The sequence below is a fragment of the Bos mutus genome, chromosome 6, assembly GCF_027580195.1.
Source record: "Bos mutus isolate GX-2022 chromosome 6, NWIPB_WYAK_1.1, whole genome shotgun sequence".
Taxonomy (NCBI): Eukaryota; Metazoa; Chordata; class Mammalia; order Artiodactyla; family Bovidae; genus Bos; species Bos mutus.
In genome coordinates, this window is record NC_091622.1 from 115596976 (window position 1) to 115617313 (window position 20338).

General features: G+C 52.8%; 1 protein-coding gene across 2 annotated transcripts in view; it reads right to left on the reverse strand.

Moving 5' to 3' along the window:
- Positions 1-20338, reverse strand: part of FAM193A (family with sequence similarity 193 member A) — a 146591-nt gene that overhangs the window by 75409 nt on the left and 50844 nt on the right. For both annotated transcript variants that reach the window (XM_070372824.1, XM_070372823.1), the window contains exon 2: positions 8809-9054. In XM_070372824.1, coding sequence (XP_070228925.1) covers positions 8809-9036 — 228 coding nt within the window. In that variant the 5' untranslated portion in view covers positions 9037-9054. The remainder of the gene's footprint in view (positions 1-8808; positions 9055-20338) is intronic.

Here is a 20338-nt window from a genome sequence, read left to right on the forward strand (position 1 = left end):
TGCCCCCAGCCTTTCATACTGTGGCTGACTCACTGGAAAAGACCCCGAGGCTGGAAAAGACTGAGGGCAGGAGGAGAAGGGGAAGACAGAGGATGAGATGTTTGGATGGAGTCACCAACTTGGACATGAGTTCGGGCAAGCTCCGGGAGTTGGTGATGACAGGGAAGCATGGTATGCTGCAGTCCGAGGGGTCGCAAAGAGTCAGACATGACTGAGCGACTGAACTGATGCCCCTACCACTGATGCCAAAGAAGCTGAAGTTGAACAGTTCTATGAAGACCCAGAAGACCTCCTAGAACTAACAGCAAAAAAAGATTCTATTCATCACTGGGGACTGGAATGCAAAAGTAGCAAGTCAAGAGATACCTGAAGTAACTGGCAAGTTTGGCCTTGGACAACAAAATTAAGCAGGGCAAAGGCTAACCGATTCTGCCAAGGGACGCACTGGTCACAGCAAATGCCTTTTTTCAACCACACAAGAGACGACTTTACACATGGACATCACCAAATGGTCAATACCGGAATCAAACTGATTACGTTCTTTGTAGCCAAAGATGGAGAAGCTGTATACAGTCAGCAAAAACAAGACCTGGAGCTGACTGTGGCTCAGATCATCAGCTGCTCATAGCAAAACTCAGACTAAAACTAAACAGAGCAGGGAAAACCACTAGACCGGCCAGGCACGACTGAAATCAAATCCCTGTGAACATGCGGCGGGGCAGTGATAGGTCCAAGGGACTGGATCCTGTTAACAGTGTTCCTGAAGAACTACGGTGGAGGTCTGTACACTGTACAGGAAGGCAAGCGCACAAAGCCACCCCAGAGAGAAGGAAGAGCCAGAGGCACCGTGGGTCTCTGAGGAGGCCCTGCAAACAGCTGAAAGAAGGAGAGGAGGGGAAAGCCAGGGAGAAGGGGAAGGCGCACACCACTGAGCGCAGAGCTCCAAAGAGCAGCACGGAGAGCCGAAAAGGCCTTCTTCAGCAAGCACCGCAGGAAACTGGAAGAAGGCAACAAAAGCAGAAAGACAGAGGTTCCACAGGAAAAAGGGAGAGGGGGCATCTGGCCAAGGGTGGGCACAATAAAGGACAGAAACGGCAGAGAGCTGGCAGCCGCCGGGGAGACCAGCCAGAGAGGGGAAGAGTACACAGAGCTGTACAAAAAGACGCTGATGAACCGGGTTACTATGCTTGTGTGGTCAGCCAGCCAGAGCCAGGCATTCTGGAGAGCGAAGTCAAGCGGGCCTTAGGAAGCACTGCTGGTAATAAAGCTAGTGGAGGTAGACTTAATTCCAGAGTTAGAGCTAATAATTCCAGTAGAGTTATTCAAAACCTGAAAAGGATGACGCCATCAAGGTGTTGCATTCAATATGTAAGCAAATCTGGAAGACCCAGCAGTGGCCACAGGACTGGAAAAGGTCAATCCTCATCCCAATTCCCAAGAAGGGTAGTACTAAAGACTGTGCCAACCATCGGACAGTCGCACTCATCTCCCATGCTAGTATGGTCATGCTTCAAATTTTGCATGCTAGGCTTCAGCATTATGCAAACCAAGAACTTCCATATGTCCGACCTGGTTTTAGAAAGGGAAGAGGAACCAGAGATCAAATTGCCAACATTCCCTGGATCATAGAGAAAGCAAGGAATTCCAGAAAAAATCTACCTCTGTTTCATTGACTATGCTAAAGCCTTTGATTGTGTGGATCAAAACAATGTGTGGAAGGCTCTTAGAGAGATGGGAATACCAGACATCTTACCTGTCTCCTGAGAAACTTGTATGCGGGTCAAGAAGCAACAGTTAGAACCCTGAATGGAACAACTGATTGGCTCAAGACTGAAAAAGCAGTATGACAGGGCTGTCCGCTGTCACTCTGTTTAACCTGTACGCTGAGCACATCATGAGAAATGCCGGGGTGGATGAGTTACAAGCTGGAATCAAGGCAGGCGGGAGAAACATCAACAACCTCAGAGATGTGGGAGATACCACTCTAATGGAGAAAGTGAAGAGGAACTAAAGAGCCTCTTGATGAGGGTGACAGAGGAGAGTGAAAGAGCCGGCTTAAAACTAAATATTAAAGAAACTACGATCATGGCACCCGGCCCCGTTGTTTCATGGCAAACAGAAGGGGAAACAGTGGAAGCAGTGACAGATTTCCTCTTCTTGGGCTCTAAAATCACTGTGGAGAGTGACTGCAGCCAGGAAACCAGAAGATGACTGCTTCCTGGCAGGAATGCTCTGACACCCAGACAGCGTGCTGACAAGCAGACATTACCCTGCTGGCAAAAGTCGGTCCAGTCAAGCTTATGGTCTTCCCAATGGTCACGTACGGTTGTGAGAGCTGGACCGTGAAGAAGGCAGAACGTCAAAGAATTGATGTCTTTGAACTGTGGTGCTGGAGAAGACTCCTGAAAGTCCCCTGGACAGCAAGGAGATCAAACCAGTCAATCTTAAGGGAAATCAACCCTGAATCCTCGTTGGATTGATGCTGAAGCTCCGGTATTTTGGTCATCTGATGTGAACAGCCAATTCACTGGAAAAGCCCCTAATGCTGGGAAAGACCGAGGGCAGGAGAAGAGGGTATGAAGGGATGAGAAGGCTGGATAGCATCAACGATGCAACAGACATGAACTAGGGCAAACTTCGGGAGATGGGAGGGACAGCGAGGCCTGGCATGCTGCAGTCTTTGGGGGTGGCAAAGAGTCGGGCATGGATGGGCGACCAAACAACCACCACCACCACATATTAGTATATCTGATTGACAAGGAATCACCGCAAGACAAGCCACGAGGTTCAACAGTAACAGCATTAAATTAAAAATCAGTATGATTACAAGTAATCCAAGAGACAGGTTTGGATATTTACAAGTACTTCTAAAAACAATTCAATGTTGAAAACAGAAATAACCTCGATTGGATAACACCTAAAACTGAGCCAATACTGCTAGCAATTCAAAATACAGAGCAGTAATCAGGTTTCCAGCACACGTGACCGCAGAATCGTAAACACTGATGGGGAAGAACCCCACGCAGAAAGGCAGGAGAGCAACCACCTAGAGAGACCCGCCAGCTCTGCAGGCGCCTCGGCAGGGCCACTGGTGTGCAGGCCGGGCCACCCGTGCGTGCGTGCTGTCCGCATCCTCCTGTGCAGGCCCGGGCAGGCAGAGCGGGCAGGTGCCCCCTGGTCTTCGGGTGAGATGAGCACAAGAGAGCCGCTCCCCTAAGGCAGCTGGTACCCAGCTCCAGCTCCCCGGCCCTCGGAAGAGGCCCGGAAGACGGGGAGTCCCCACACTGTCGTCCGCCCCACCTCGCCATGGCATCTGCGCCCTGCTCCTGAGAACAAGGAACCAGGGGAACCAGGTCCACGACCGATGGCGTCTGTAACTCGGGACCTGGTGGTGCCTGCCATCACCACCTCGCACACCCTGAGCAGAGCAGGGCACCTGGGCAGGAGCAGAGCGGAGCGCACCTGCCAGCAGTGGAGAGGACGCTGGGAGCGTGGAGGGGAAGGGAGCGGCTGGCACTCAGACACGCCCCCGCACACATAACAGCAGTTACAGATGGAGCAGAGTGGAAGGACCGAGGTTTGTAAAGACTCTCAAGTCCCTCTTTGGAGACAGAACTGACAGACTTCTAGCAAGACTGGCTAAAAAAGGAAAGAAAAAGCACAAGTACGAGGAATAAAAAGCTGTATCTGCAGGCATGGTAGCAACTACAACAGACCCCGAACACAAACCGACAAGAATATAATTTACCACAGCTGACCTGAAAAGGGGCTTTCCTGCTGGCTCAGTGGTAAAGAATCCACCTGCAATGCAGGAGACCCGGGTTCGATCCCTGGGTGGGCAAGATCCCCCAGAGAAGGAAATGGTAACCCACCTCAGTGTTCTTGCCTGGAGAATCCCATGGACAGAGGAGCCTGGCGGGCTACAGTCCATGGAGTCACAGAGAGTCAGGCATGACTGAGTGACTAAACACACACACGACTTGAAAACAAATGGAAAACGTCTTATCTGTTCAAGAAACTGAAGCACAAGTTCAGAATGCACCCCCAGCCCTGCACCGCTGTAGACAAGGCAGGAGGCCGTGACCTGGGGGCTGGGCAGGGGGCAAGGCTGGAGGCGGACAGGCAGGCGGGGCCTGGGCCGGAGGAGGAGAGGACGAGAACCACTGGGGTCTCGGGGGCCGCACCCGGGAGGCGGGCTCCTCGGCCGCAGGGAGACCGTGGAGCGCCAGCGGGGCCTGGGCAGTCCCGGGCACAGTGGGGCGGCCACGGGGGCACTCCAGGCAGGACCCAGCGGGCCAGGGCGGGCAGCGGGGAGCAAGCCCAGGCGGAGGGGCCAGGGGACCCAGCGGGCCAGTGGGCAGGGGGAAGCAGCCCAGGAGGAGGGGCTGGGGCCAGGGGAGAGCTGGGGAGGGCAGAGACCCCCGGGACAGACACACTCAGGCCTGCGACCGGAGAGCCGGGATCCAGGCAGACGTCTGAAATCGAGGTTTCTCAGTGTCCGCTCAGGACACGGTCTCGGTGCCAGGCTCTGAGCGAGGCCTGCAGGGTGGGCAGGCATGCAACGGGGAGGCCGGCATGATCTCTGGAGACAAGGCACTTTCAGCACTGGGCCCGTGGGCCTCGCTAAGCACGTCCCTGACCACGGGGACACTGGCATGGCCCCCACGCCCATGGCCTGGGCCCACCTGACAGTGCCAGGCCCAGGGGCGCCAGCCGAGGGGGCAGCACAGAAGGTCAGAGGGGGCAGCTCCACTCGCAGTGAGTGCCCGAGGCCGAGGGTGGACAGCCTTCTCCCCAAGCAAGTGTAGGCCTTCCCCGCTGGGGCTGGGCGTGCTCCCCTGGGGTCTGAGGCCAGGGACCGGACACGGGCCCCAGCCCAGACCCTCAGATGCCCCGTGGCAGGGCAGGGTCACCAGGCAAGTGCATCTGGCCCCAGACATAGGGCAGGGGAAGGAGCAGGGGCCATGGAGGAGGCCCCTGGGCATGGGGAGAGCCCCCAGCCCGGCCCACACCAGCACAGGGGCAGCGCCAGAGATGCAGGTCTGTGCCAGCTCCAGGGCCAAGCTCGCCCACCACCTCTGCAGGCACGGGCTGGCACTGCCCCCACAGGAGAAGGACCACCACACACATTACCACCACACACACACCCCACTGACACTGCACACACCACCACCACCACCGATACACAGCGGTGTGTGACGTGTGCAGTATACGCATCAGCATTATACGGGAGAAGGCAACAGCACCCACTCCAGTGCTCTCGCCTGGGGAACCCCAGGGACGGCGCAGCCTGGTGGGCTGCAGTCCATGAGGTCACGAAGAGTCGGGCAGGACTGAGCAACTTCACTTTCACTTTTCACTTTCATGCTTTGGAGAAGGAAATGGCAACCCACTCCAGTGTTCTTGCCTGGAGAACCCCAAGGACAGTGGAGCCTGGTGGGCTGCTGTCTGTGGGGTCGCACAGAGTCGGACACGACTGAAGCGACTTAGCAGCAGCAGCACCATTATACACACTATACACACACCCCCACCACCACCACCGATATATAGTGGTATACGACGTGTTCAGTGCACACATCACCACTGTACACGCACACGCAGCACCACACGTGCCACCACTACACACACCACTGCACCCACACTCACACATCGCCACTATATACACACCCCACCGCCACCACTACACACACACCAGCACCACTACACGCACATCACCAACACCACACACACCACCAACACTAAACTCTCCAGAGAAGACCAGGAACAGCAACACATCTCAACTCACTTTACGAGGCTCCAAAAGACATACAAGACAACACGCCTTCCACGAGCCTCAATGAGGTGACTCCCTTCACAGGCCGATGCCAAGTTCTCAACCAGACGTGAGCAAACCGGGCCAGTGACGCGTACAAAGGCTGTCTGCAGAAAGACCTGCACAAAGACGCTCACAACCGCCCGACCCAGAGCAGTCCGAGTCTGGGAATGACGGAAGCACACGCCAACGGTAAACAGACCCCAAACTGCAGCCCATCTCTACGGCTCATGCAGTGAAAACAAGGAACACGCTACCGGTGCACCACGCTCCGAGCATTACACCAGCAAAGACACACGCGACACTCTGGAGACGGCAAAGCCACGGGGACAGAAGCCGCACCAGGGGCTGTCAGGGCCGGGGGAGGGGAAGGGCCACTACCAAGGGAACGAGGGGATGTCTGGGGTTCTGTGTCTTAACCAAGGTAACAGTGCTGACACAACTGTGTAAGTCTGTCAAAACTCAGGGCACTATACACACACTTTAAATGGGTGAATTTTACTAGACGTAAATTACATCTCATTGGGAAAAAAAAGTTCAGCGGTTTTAAGCAGCATGAACAAAGAAGCCAACCACACAAAAGCAATGGAAGGTTTAAATCTGCAAACACTGGTTAGCATTACACCTCTGTGGTCCCTGGGACCACTTTTTTGATGAGAAGAGAAGCCTCATTTCTGGATGCATCGTCCAGGCAAAATGAGAGTCAGGAAACGAGACTCTCATCCTGGAAAGACTGATTATGGGCCATGACAGGCATTTCCACTTGCCTCCAAACCAGGACGGACATAGCAACTATTCCCCCAAAGCAGTCAGGGCACTGCAGAGGAGCTGGACTGGAAACAGGAGCCAAAGACAGTAAAGTTTAGGAAGCAAAGAGAATGCACGAGCTGGGGGAAGACTCAAGAATGCCTGCTGGAAGCGAACAAAGAACAAAGAAGTACCAGGAACGTGAAGAGGCCTCCATAAGCAACTGAGTGCCAACCTCGACAGCACACTGAAAAGCAGAGACGTCGCTTTGCTGACAGAGGTCCGTGCAGTCAAGCTATGGTTTCTCCAGTGCTTGTGTATGGATGTGAGAGTTAGAACGTGAAGAAGGCTGAGTGCCGAAGAACTGATGCTTTGAACTGTGGTGTTGGAGGAGTTGGACTTGGCCCTTGGACTGCAAGGAGATCAAACCAGTCCATCCTAAAGGAAATCAGTCCTGAATATTCATTGGAAGGACTAATACTGAAGCTGAAGCTCTAATACTTTGGCCACCTGATGCAAAGGGATGACTTGTTAGCAAAGACTCTGGTGCTGGGAAAGACTGAGGGCAGGAAGAGACAGATTGACGGAGGACGAGATGGCTGGATGGCATCACCAACTCAATGGACATGAGTTTGTGCAAGCTCCAGGAGATGGTGATAGACAGGGAAGCCTGGTGTTCTGTAGCCCATGGGGTCGCAAACAGTAGGATACGACTGACTGAACAACAAAAAAAAAAAACTGAAAAAAGACCAAATACTTTAAGTGGACAAGAAAGGAAACAAAAGTAAAACGATAGAAGCACAAAGATCTGCAGGTGAGAAAACGAGAGACCACCTATGCCGTCCTTTTAGTCCCTTGCTCTCTCTCCGTTCACCTCTTCACTCACTCGCTCACTCACTGTGATTCACTCACTCACTGTGATTCACTCACTCACTCACTGTGGCACCAAATGTCCGGAGGGCAGGGCTGGTGACGGACAGGGAGGCCTGGCGCGGCCCCTGGGACACAGCTGAGCAACTGGACTGACTGGCTGAGCCTGGTTTGGTAAGAAAATACACAAAAAGAGCTGCCCTCTTGGAGAGCATATTCCAGTGAAGGGAAAGACGAAGTGAGTAAGTAACATACACAGTGTATTAGAAGGAAGTGCTAAAGAGAAGTGCAGGCAGGAAAGAGGGCTGGGCAGGAGTCACACCAGTGCGAAGCCAATTTCTGTTTTGATAAATGACGGGATTCTGAGCTGCAGCTGTTACAGCTCTACTCCAGAAGCTGGCACGTGAGCTGGTGCTGCCTTCCGGGAAACCCTAAAACAGAAGCCACAGCTCAGCGGAGGGCAGGGAGGAGGCTTCTGCCACGTGGCAGCGGGCCTGAGTGGGGGCTCCAGTGGACAGCAGCCTAGGGTCAGGAAGCAGAAAGTGCGGGGGGCTGTCACGGCCGCATGCAGAGGCAGGAGCACAGAGACCACAGGTCAGAAACAGCCAGCAGGCAGGAATCAAAGGCAAGACAAGCCCGAGGTCATGGGGCCTCACATGGCTGCAAGGCAACTCCCTCCAGAAGCCAAAGGCCCGGTCTGAAAGCCCTTTCGGGACTCATGGTGGTCCAGCGTCTCAGGCTCTGCCTGCCAGTGCAGGGGACACGGGTTTAATCCCTGGTCTGGGAAGATCCCACAAGCCGCAGGGCAACTAAGCCCAAGGACCACCGCTACTGAGCCTGCACTCCAGAGCCCGTGTGCCTGCGAGCTTGTGCTCTGAGACGAGAAGAACCGCAGGGGGAGCCTGCAGCCCGCAGCCTCCCTGCGCTTCACGCCGGAGGGAGCCCAAGGGCAGCCGCCAAGACCCGGCACAGCCACGAACTGATTAAAGAAGAAAAACCAAAGCCCTTTCAGAACCAGGGCCCATGAAGACGCTGTCCGGGCTGAAGATGCTGATGTTCTCAAGAAGGCTTCACTGAGCTGAGGCATGGAAAGGGAGGGGGCAGAGTGGGGCGGGGAGCCTGACCTGAGAACTGCATCTGGGAGAGAAGTTTAGGCAAGCTACCAGCACATGGAATCGTCTAGAACTGAGCGCACACAAAGCCGCCTAGTTTTTCAACAAATTGTACCGCCAAAGAAATCCTGCGACCAGAAGTAAAACACCGAAACCCGCCCTGAGGGCCGCCGAGCTCGCTGACGGAGCTGGCCTGCTGACTGGGGGCAGGCCCGGCTGGCGGGCAGCGCGGGAAGCGCCGGTGCGGGCAGCCCCGCAGGCACTCACCGCCGGCTGCTCGGGGCCGCCGTGGCGCGCGTCCTTCTCCACGGCGCGCCGGCAGTCGGGGCACACCCAGAGCGGCAGGTGCAGCACGCTGTTGCCCTTGGGCGCCATAGACAGGGCCAGCTTGCTTGCGGTCTTCACTCCACTCTCTAAGAACGAAGAGTCTTTCCTCTCGCTTCTGCACAGAAGACAGTAATCCCCAGCGGGGTAGGGCGGTGTTCTATGATTCATGCCAAAGTTAAAAGGAGTCTGGAACAGAAAAAAAAAGTTTTTTCAAAACATGAGCCACAAAGCCAGGACCATTCAAACTTTACAGTTCTCACACTTTAATGCACATGCATGTTCACACTGAGAAACATCAAACAGGGATTTGCTGAATAAAACTGTGCCGAGCATTCTAGAAACTCATAATACATACCTCCGATAAAACAGCGATACCATAAAGAACATCTAAGGAGGAGGCAGAAATCTGTCCTCACCCCTTCACTTAGTTAGCCTTCTGTGTTCCCCCCACGTGCTAGGAAGCGTCAGCCTTGATTCAGACTGAGGAAGCACCAGGGCATTTTCTTTTTTCTTTTAACCATCAGTCAAGTTCAGGGAACTCCCTGGAGGTCTAGTGGTTAGACCCCCTTGCTTTCACTGCCGAGGGCTTGGGTTGAGGACCTAAGATCCCACAGGCTGCTCAGTGCAGCCACAAACAGCAACAGAGGTCGAAGCCCCGGGCCTAGAGGTGTCTGCACTCAGGGCTCAAGGCTGGGGCGGCAATCCGGCTCGAGTGCACCTACAGAGCCAAGCCACCTCTGAGGCGGGCTGTCCAAGCTCGAGTCAAGATAAACATCTAGGAGGCTGACAGCAGCCACACATAAAAACATTCAAGACCGGCCTCCCTCCAAGCGTGTCTCACTATCTACCTCCACTTTTCAAACAGGTCCTAAACTGAAGGGTGAGGGTAGGCAGGAGGAAGAGGAAAGATCATGACTCCAGATCCTTTCTAGTATCAACCTCGTTATCAGAAAAATAAAATTAGTCTTAAAAACACACAGGCGCCCAGGTTTAAAACAGGCCTAAAGTCACCAGGTGAGCAAGTAGCAGCCAAGATTTTAGTCCAAATCGGCATGAGCCCAGAGGCATCACGTGCAGCTTAGCGGAACCACCCTGCAAATCCTAGAGTGGCTCGAGAGAGGTGCACCTGGCCGCAGGCGAGCAGGGAGGCCAGGCACAGCCTTCCCGACGCAGCCTCACCGGTCAAGGTTCCCGAGCACAGTGCTCGCGCTGTGCGCCCGGCAAGCAGGCAGGCAGACCAGGACCCTGCTGGGGCCGTTCTGGCTGGAGCACTGCCCGCCTGCTCCCCTACTCCGCCCAGCCGGCAGCCCAGCTCTGTACTCAGCCCCGGCGCTGCCCCTGCCATCCTCACTGGGGCGTGCACGGCCACTGGCTGGCCTGACCCTGCACTGACGTGACTGCCGCCACCACGGCCAGAGCGCTCTGGCTGCCAGCAAGGCCTGGAGGGGCCAGGTGTTGGTGCTCAAACAAGGGGGCGGACGGGATGAATGAAAACATGAGTGATTACAAGGATGGGACAGCACCGTTAAGACACAGAAGTGTAACGTCTGTTCTTACCTACGAAAACCAGCGATCAAACCTGCTTACAGCTGTCACACCCACAGGTGCGCCCTGGGTTTCACCAACCCAGCTCAGCAGCCCCCTGCATGTCTGAGGGCGCTCACTTGAAAGGCTGGGCACGGCTGTCCCCGGGAGCAGCTGCCCTTCTCTGTCCCAACAGGTCCCAAGCCCATTGCTGGAGGAACAGCCCCAGGCCTCAGACCTCTGCAGACTGCCTTTCTGGTGACAAAGGTCCCCAGCAGAACCAGAATGTTAAGAGGCAGAAGTGAATTGAGAGCACCCAGCTCAGGGTCCATCCCCGCAGGGCTTCCTGCGAGCAAGACACTAGTCCCAGCACGGAGACACACGGTGAGTAAACCAAGATCCCCGCCGGGAGTGAGAGCAATTCTCGCCAAACGCAGGGACAAGGTAAAACATCTGTGCTCTCAAGTCAGAACGTTAGACAGCGGCGACTGAGCAGAGACAGCAAGAAAAAGTGTCTGCGGTTGAGGATGATGCCCTTCGTCACTGCAGCCATCGAGGGCCTCCTTGAGGAGACGTCTCAAGTGAGGGGCTGTGGCCAGAGGCCTTGGGGTGCGGACAGAGAAGGGGGCAGGGAGCCACGGGGCCCGGCCTCACTCTCATCTGGACATGGAGACAGGACGTGCGAGGAGAAGAGATGAGACAAGGGAAGGGGCGAAGAGGCCAGGGTGAAACTGCTGCAAAGGCAGAGCCCCCGGGACGGAGAGAGGCTGGACTGCGCGTGGAGCAGCCTCAGTGGGGCCGGCTCGGGCACAGGGGCCTGACACAGACCATGCACGGGCCAGATGCCCGGGTCCTGCTGGCCCGAGAACAACGTCAGACCAGCGGACACAGACAGAACCCCGACGGCCCACCACGCTAGGCTGCCTCTCCGCCAGGGTGCAGACACGAAGTTGCCAAGGGTACAGAGCAGACGAGGAAGACAGCGTGGCTTTAATGAGAGCAGAGCTAAGTGAGACCCGAGGGCTAAGGCAACGCAGACGGAAGCAGCCGCGGGAAGAGCTGGCAGAGGGGCGCCGGCATGGGGGGCAGCTGTGGACACGGGTCCTTCCGGCGCAGGGCGCAGGCTGGAGGGGAGGCTTGGGGCCGAGGACGCTCAGCCAGCCTGGGGGCCCTGTGAGGAGGCAGCTCATAAGAGGAGTGTGTGACCCAGGTTTCTCCTTACAGAGAAACCCTGGCGTGCGAACAACGAACTCTGGGGTGGTCATCACATGTGAGGTGAGCGCAGGGGAGCAGAACGGTCAGACTTTGGGGGCTTGCCTACCCGGGCAGGGGGCCCCTGGCAGCGGAGGACAGGCTGCAGAGGTGAAGAGCAAGACTTAACGGTGGCACGTTACCCACCCAGACAATGTGGAGCTAGACACCCGGGAGAGAGGGCGCAATCCCTTGGGCACACGGCCTGTAAAGCCAGACAAGGTGACGGCGGAGTGCAGACGTGTCCCGATGCCCGGAGACTCCGCTCAGCACGGCAGCCGGTCCTCGGGCAGCGAGCGCGCCCTGCCCTGTCTCCTCACTGCCTCGTTCTCCCGCCCCGCCCCAGGCCACCGCGCAGAGTTCTCACTCCACAGATTCACGGGGCAACTCCTGGACTCGTCTGCAACGAGCGGCATCACACAGCATCTCCTCTTGTCGGGCCTCTCTCACAGTATCATCACTTGGAGATGATCCCTTGTGTGGCTCACGAGACTGCTCCTTTCACTCCTGAGCAGTGGCCCTTGGAGGTAAGTCACAACTCGCTTACCATTCTGCTGTCTGGGCACAGGCAGCCTGTCTCCCGGTGTCAGCTTCACAAACAGTACTTGCTATGAACACTCATATATACATCTTGCTGGGAACACATGTTTTTCCTTCTCTTGCATAAATACCAAGGAACAGAATAATTGGGGCATCTGACTTTTAAGAAACTCCCGGACCTCCCGGCAGTCCCGTGGTTAGGGCTCTGTGCTTCCACTGCACGGGGCACGGAGCCCTGCTCAGGGGACCAAGATGCCACACACCATGCGGCCTGACCAGAAAAAAAGAGGAAAAAAAAACCAAATTGCCAAACTTCTCCCAAAGAGCACTGGTAAGGACTTCCAGGTACCCGACATCCTCATTAACGAGGTTTCAACTGTGACCACCATAGTGAATGTGTAGCGCTGGCTCAGTATGGTTTTCTTAATAATGCATTAAATATCTTTTCACACGCTTATACAGTATCTATTCAAATGTATGGCCTGCCTTAAGGTTAATCAATTTTATTGTTAAGACAGTTAGCTTTTGGTTTCATGGATTTTTCCCTACTAAAAATTTTTTTGTTTTACTGCATTTTGCTTTCATGTTATTATTTCATTACTTTGAGTATCTTTGGGTATAACTGGCTCTTTGACTTTCTGTTTTCTTAACGTGGAAGCACAGGACACTGAACCCTATCTCTTGCGATGGTTGATGCTGCACGTGTCCCTGTCAAGCACTGCTTTGGGCTATATTTTACAAATTTTGATATGCTGTGTTTCCATTCTCATTCAGTTCAAAATATGCAACCACAAAATTAAAACACGCTTGCTCCTTGGAAGAAAAGCTATGAAAAACCTAGACAGCATATTAAAAAGTAGAGACATTATTTTGTCAGTAAAGGTCTGTCTAGTCAAAGTTATGGTTTTCCCAGCAGTCATGTATGGATGTGAAAGTTGAACCATACAGAAAGCTGAGCACCAAAGAATTGATGCTTTTGAATTGTGGTTACTAAAGACAACTCTTGAGAGTCCCTTGGACTGAAAGGAGATCAAACTAGTCAATCCTCAGTTGTGAAGAACTGACTTATTGGAAAAGACCCTGATGCTGGGAAAGACTGACGCTGGGAGGTGAAGGGGACATCAGAGGATGAGATGCTTGGAGGCATCAGACTCAACGGACTTGAGTTTGAGCAAATTCCTGGAGATACTGAAGGACAGAGAGGCCTGGCGTGCTGCAGTCCACAGGGTCGTGAAGAGCTGGACACGACTGAGTGACTGAGCAGCAATAATCTACAACGGGAAATGAAAAACTGCTGTCAGAGTGCCTCTAACTTCTCAGACTGCAGTCTGCATCCCTTTACAAATCTGAAGGTACCGAAAATCACGGGAACCAGTCATCTTGTAAAGGACATTAACAGCCTTCAGAGCAATATCCAGAAATCACCAGAAGGGAGAGAAAAATCACATAAATAGAACAGAGACTCAGAAAGGCTTTTGCTGCTGCTAAGTCGCTTCAGTAGTGTCCGACTCAGTGCGACCCCATAGACGCCAGCCCAGCAGGCTCCCCCGTCCCTGGGATTCTCCAGGCAAGAACACTGGAGTGGGTTGCCATTTCCTTCTCCAATGCGTGAAAGTGAAAAGTGAAAGTGAAGTCGCTCAGTTGTATCCGACCCTCAGCGACCCCATGAACAGCAGCCTTCCAGGCTCCTCCATCCATGGTATTTTCCAGGCAAGAGTACTGGAGTGGGGTGCCATTGCCTTCTCCCAGATAGGCTTTTAGTCAGTCCCTAAATGGGTCAGTCACATTTGAAAATTGAGTGACCTGAAGTAATTCCAAAAGTAGCCACTCACATAGCTGGTGAGCCCAAGCCATCAAACAGGGCCCTGCCCCTGAGCAGAGAGGCAGTGCCAGCCCCTTCACCTGCACTCCCATCACCACCACCATGTCCTTGGCCACAGGGGGGCAGCTGTGTCACGGAGAACCACAGCAGAGGCTAGCCAGGGACCTACCCACACAAGACTGATCCCCACAGGCAGTGCCTGCTTTCTGCAGGACCCCTTACCTCCCATAACAGAGTTGATGACACCGAGTCAGTCTCCAGGGTTGTTACTAAAATTGTTACGGTCGGAAAACTTCACAAGGCGGGGACAGGAGTCAGGGCCCTGGGCACAGGCACTGCGTGGGATGGTTTAGAGAGCTAGGGGACAGGGAGGCGTGTTTGCCCAGGAGCTGGATAGCGAGGGGAGAGGAGACACAGACCCCCAGCTCGAGGCAGGCGGAGCACAGGCCCACACAGGGAGCACGGAGGGCGCGCATGTGGGCGGCAGCAGCAGGGGGCCAGGCTCAGGGCCCCACACAGACTAGTGTCTGCTTCGGAGGCCCTGGCCAGGCACGCAGGGGCCACCAAAGCCTTTGCTCCCCTCTGGTCTCTCAACCGGAGAAGGCAATGGCACCCCACTCCAGTGCTCTTGCCTGGAAAATCCCATGGATGGAGGAGCCTGGTAGGCTGCAGTCCATGGGGTCGCTGAGGGTCGGACACGATTGAGCGACTTCACTTTCACTTCTCACTTTCATGCATTGGAGGAGGAAATGGCAACCCACTCCAGTGTTCTTGCCTGGAGAATCCCAGGGACGGGGGAGCCTGGTGGGCTTCCGTCTATGGGGTCGCACAGCGTCGGACACGACTGGAGCGACTCAGCAGCAGCAGCAGCAGCAGCAGGTCTGTCAACAAGGGCCACTGAAACAATTACTAAAGACGAGAAGGAACGACGCTGAGGGAGGGAGGGAAGGTGCGTGTGGCATGCTGCTGACGGGGCGTGAAGGCGCCAACCACCTCTGAACCAGGTGGCAGGGTTTCCGCCGTTGGCCTGCATGGCGCCCTCGGGCGCGCTCACCCCCTCTCTCCCCCCAGCCCTGGGCCTGCAGGATGCCCTCGGGCTTGCTTACCCCCCTGCCCCCCGGGGCCTGCACGCCCCCCCATCCCACCCCCAGCCTGCAGGGCGCACTCACCTCAAGGGCCGCCTCACCCTCGGGCAGGCACCGGGCCCTGCCATCTGCCTGAGGCCTCTCCCACTGACCAGCCCCTTTCTTTATTAGGCCATCCATTTTTCCTTCTTTCCTGCATCATCTCCATTAGGATACAAACATGCTATTACTCCTCCCAGGCTGAAGAGACAAAACACTCTCCTCTTAACCTCACTTTCGCCTCCAGGTACTAACTGCCAATCTCTTTACCTTCCTTCTCAGCAACGCCTTCCGAGCTGTCCACGCCAACTTTAAGAGAAATGTAATGCAAGATGCAAACATGAACCCTGTAATAAGTTAAAACTGAAAACACAGGTAAAAACAAGGAGCTAACCCACCCAGCACAGCGGCCAAACCAGGGGCACCGACGGCACGTGCTGGCAAGGCTGTGGAGCAGCAGAGGCTCAGCGCTGCTGTGCGCAGGCACACGGGGCAGCCGCTTCGGAGGGCAGTCTGGCGGCTTCTCACAGAATTAAAAATCCTCTCGCCCTACGACCGGGCAATCACGCTCCTCAGAATTCACCCAAATGAAAACTGACATCCACACGAACATCTGCACACAGATGTTTCTAACAGTTCTACTCACAGTTGCCAGAACTTGGAAGCAATCAAATCTCCTTCAGAAGGTGAATGGATAAACAAACTGTGGTACCGCCAGACAACAGATTATTATTCAGTGCTAAAGAGAAATGACATATCAAGCCATGAAAAGACATGGAGGAACCTTCAGTTCAGTTCAGTTGCTCAGTCATGTCCGACTCTTTGCGACCCCATGAACAGCAGCAACCTTAAATATGTATTATTTAAATGAAACATATATTATTAAATGAAAGGAGCCAATCTGGAAAGGCTATAGACTGTGTGAGCCCTACATGACATTCTGGAAAACTATGCAGACAGTGAAAGATGAGCAGCTGTCGGGGACGGGGGAAAGGGCAGGCATGGGTAGGACACGAAGGGTCTCTTAATCAGTGTGATACTCAACGGGGCACACAGGCCGTTCGACGTCTGCCCGACCCACAGAATGCCCAGCAGCCAGAGGGGCCCGGACCGAATCACGGACTTGGGCAACGGCGTGTCAGCTGAGTTCACTGGCTCTCACAGACCACGGTGGGGATGCTGACGCTGTGGCGGCTGTGTGTGACTGAGGATGCATGGGAACCTGCTGCACCTCCTGCTCAACTTTTCTGTGAAACTGAAACTGCTCTAAGAAAAAGCCTATTAAACACCTCCCGCACAAAAGACAGGTGAACTTGAGTACGATTTTATTTAACTCAATGTTGCTGTTCAGTTGCCAAGTCATGTGCGACTCTCTGCAACTTGATGGACTGCAGCATGCCAGGCTACTCTGTCCTCCACAATCTTCCAGAGCTTTCTCCGATTCACATCCATTCGGGTGGTGGTGCTATCTAACCATTTCATCCTCTGCCTCTCTCTTCTCCTTTGGCCTTCAATCCTTCCCGACTAATGCTGGGTCTTTTCCAAGGAGTCATGGTACTGGAGAAGACCCTTGAGAGTCCTGTGGACTGCAAGGAGATCAAACCACACAATCCTAAAGGAAATTAACCCTGAAACGATGCTGAAGTTCCAATATTTTGGCCACCTGATGCAGAGAGCCAACACACTGGAATTGACTCACTGAACTCAATATATGCACAATATTCTCACGTCAAAGGTAACCAATATAGAGTGAGATATTTTACATTCTTTCTTCATACTAGGTCTTCAGTATGAGGATGTGTTCACACATAAAGCACATCAGGGGCTGTAGGGCCCCACGTGGCCAGGTGACCCGAGCTGACCGGCACACGTCACGGTCACTAAGGCCCCACCGACCCTGCGGGCCCACACTGCCGCCGAGAGCATGAGACGCAGGAGCTCGCCGCCTCCTGCCTGACACTCTGTCCTCACCCAGCCGCCTCGTGTGCTCACCCTCTTGGTTTTTTCTGAGAACCGACTCCAAACCCTGAGGCTGTGGACCTAACCTTGTCTAATTCAATGAAACTATGAGCCGTGCCATGTGGGGACACCCAAGATGGACGGGTCACGGTGGAGAGTTCTGACAAAACATGGTCCACTGGAGAAGGGAATGGCAAACCACTTTAGCATTCTTGCCTTGAGAACCCCATGAACAGTATGAAAAGGCAAAAAGATACGACACTGAAAGAGGAACTCCCCAGGTCAGTAGGTGCCCAATATGCTACTGGAGATCAGTGGAGAAATAACTCCAGAAAGAATGAAGGGATGCAGCCAAAGCAAAAACAACACCCAGTTGTGGATGAGACTGGTGATGGAAGTAAAGTCTGATGCTGTAAAGAGCAACACTGCATAGGAACCTGGAATGTTAGGTCCATGAATCAAGGCAAATTGGAAGTGGTCAAACGAGATGGCAGGAGTGAACATCGACATCTTAGGAATCAGCGAACTAAGATGGACTGGAATGGGTGAATTTAACTCAGATGACCATTATATCTACTACTGTGGGCAGGAATCCCTTAGAAGAAGTGGAGTAGCCATCGTAGTCAACAAGAGTCCAAAATGCAGTACTTGGATGCAACCTCAAAAACGTAGAATTATCTGCTTGCTTCCAAGGCAAACCATTCAATATTACAGTAATCCAAGTCTATGCCCCAACCACTAATGCCAAAGAAGCTGAGGTTGAATGATTCTATGAAGATCTACAAGACCTTAGAAAACTAACACCCAAAAAAGATGTCCTTTTCATTATAGGGGACTGGAACGCAAAAAGTCAAGAGATACCTGGAGTAACAGGCAAGTTTGGCCTTGAAGTACAAGAAGAAGCAGGGCAAAGGCTAACAGAGTTTTGCCAAGATAACCCACTGGTCATGGCAAACACCTTCCAACATGAGAGACAACTCTACACAGGGACATCACCAGATTTTATATCTTTGCAGCCAAAGATGGAGAAGCTGTATACAGTCAGCAAAAACAAGACCAGGAGCTGACTGTGGTTTAGATCATGAACTCCTTATTGCCAAGTACAGACTGAAATTGAAGAAAGTAGGGAAAACCACTAGACCATTCAGGTATGACCTAAATCAAATCCCTTAGGATTATACAGTGGAAGTGACAAATAGATTCAAGGCATTAGATCTGATAGAGTGCCTGAAGAACTATGGACGGATGTTCGTGACACTGTACAGGAGGCAGTGATCAAGACCATCCCCAAGAAAAACAAATGCAAAAAGGCAAAATGGTTGTCTGAGGAGGCCTTACAAATAGCTGAGAAAAGAAGAGAAACTAAAGGCAAAGGAGAAAAGGAAAGATATACCCATTTGAATGCAGAGTTCCAAAGAATAGCAAGGAGACATAAGAAGGCCTTTCTCAGCGATCAGTGCAAAGAAATTGAGGAAAACAACACAATGGGAAAGACTAGAGATCTCTTCAAGAAAATGAGAGATACCAAGGGAACATTTCATGAAAAAATGAGCTCAATAAAGGACAGAAATGGTATGGACCTACCAGAAGCAGAAGATATTAAAAAAGAGGTGACAACAATTGACAGCAGAACTGAACAAAACAGATCTTCACGACCCAGATCATCACGACGGTGTGCTCACTCACCCAGAGCCAGACATCCTGGAATGTGAGGTCAAGTGGGCCTTAGGAAGCATCACTACAAACAACGCTAGTGGAGGTGATGGAATTCCAGTTGAGCTACTTCAAATCCTGAAAGATGATGCTGTGGAAGTGCTGCACTCAATATGCCAGCAAATTTGGAAAACTGAGCAGTGGCCACAGAACTGGAAAAGGTCAGTTTTCATCCCAATCCCAAAGAAAAGCAATGCCAAAGAATGTTCAAACTACCACACAATTGCACTCATCTCACACACTAGCAAAGTAATGCTCAAAATTCTCCAAGCTAGGCTTCAACAGTATGTGAACCGTGAACTTTCAGATGTTCAAGCTGGATTTAGAAAAGGCAGAGGATCCAGAGATAAGATAGCCAACATCCGATAGTTCATTAAAAAAGCAAAAGAGTTCCAGAAAAACATCTGCTTCTCCTTTATTGACTACGCCAAACCTTTGACTGTGTGGATCACGATAAATTGTGGAAAATTCTTAAAGAGATGGGAATACCAGACCACCTGATCTGCCTTCTGAGAATTCTATATGCAGGTCAAGAACCAACAGTTACAACTGGACATGGAACAACACATTGGTTACAAATTGGGAAAAGAGTACGTAAAGGCTGTATATTGTCACCATGCTTATTTAACTTCTATGCAGAGTACATCATGAGAAATGCTGGGTTGGATAAAGCACAAGCTGGAATCAACACTGCTGGGAGAAATACCAATAACCTCAGATATACAGATGACACCACCCTTATGGCAGAAAGCAAAGAGGAACTAAAGAGCCTCTTGATGAAAATGAAAGAGGAGAGTGAAAAAGCTGGCTTAAAACTCAACATTCAGAAAACAAAGATCATGGCATCTGGTCCCATCACTTCATGGCAAGTAGATGGGGAAACAGTGGAAACAGTGACAGACTTTATTTTCCTGGGCTCCAAAATCACTGCAGATCGTGACTGCAGCCATGAAATTAAAAGACGCTTGCTGCTTGGAAAAAAAGCTATGACAAACCTAGACAGCATATTAAAAAGCAGAGACATTACTTTGCTGACAAAGGTCCGTCTAGTCAAAGCTATGGTTTTTCCAGTAGTCATGTATGGATGTGAGAGTTGGGCTATAAAGAAAGCTGAGCGCTGAAGAATTGATGCTTTTGAACTGTGGTGTTGGAGAAAACTCTTTTGAGTCCCTTGGACTGCAAGGAAATCCAACCAGTCAATCCTAAAGGAATTCAGTCCTGACTATTCATTGGAAGGACCGATGCTGAAGCTCCAATACTTTGGCCACCTGATGCGAAGAGCTGACTCACTGGAAAAGACTGACGCTGGGAAAGATTGGAGGCAGGAGGAGAAGGGGACGGCAGAGGATGAGATGGTTGGATGGCATCACTGACACGATGGACATGAGTGAGTAGGCTCCAGGAGTTGGTGATGGACAGGGAAGCCTGACGTCTTGCAGTCCATGGGGTCACAAAGAGTCAGACAGGACTGAGCAACTGAAATGAACTGAGAGAAAGTATCTGCAACATGGATGCAACAGGCGAATTCCCTAAACAC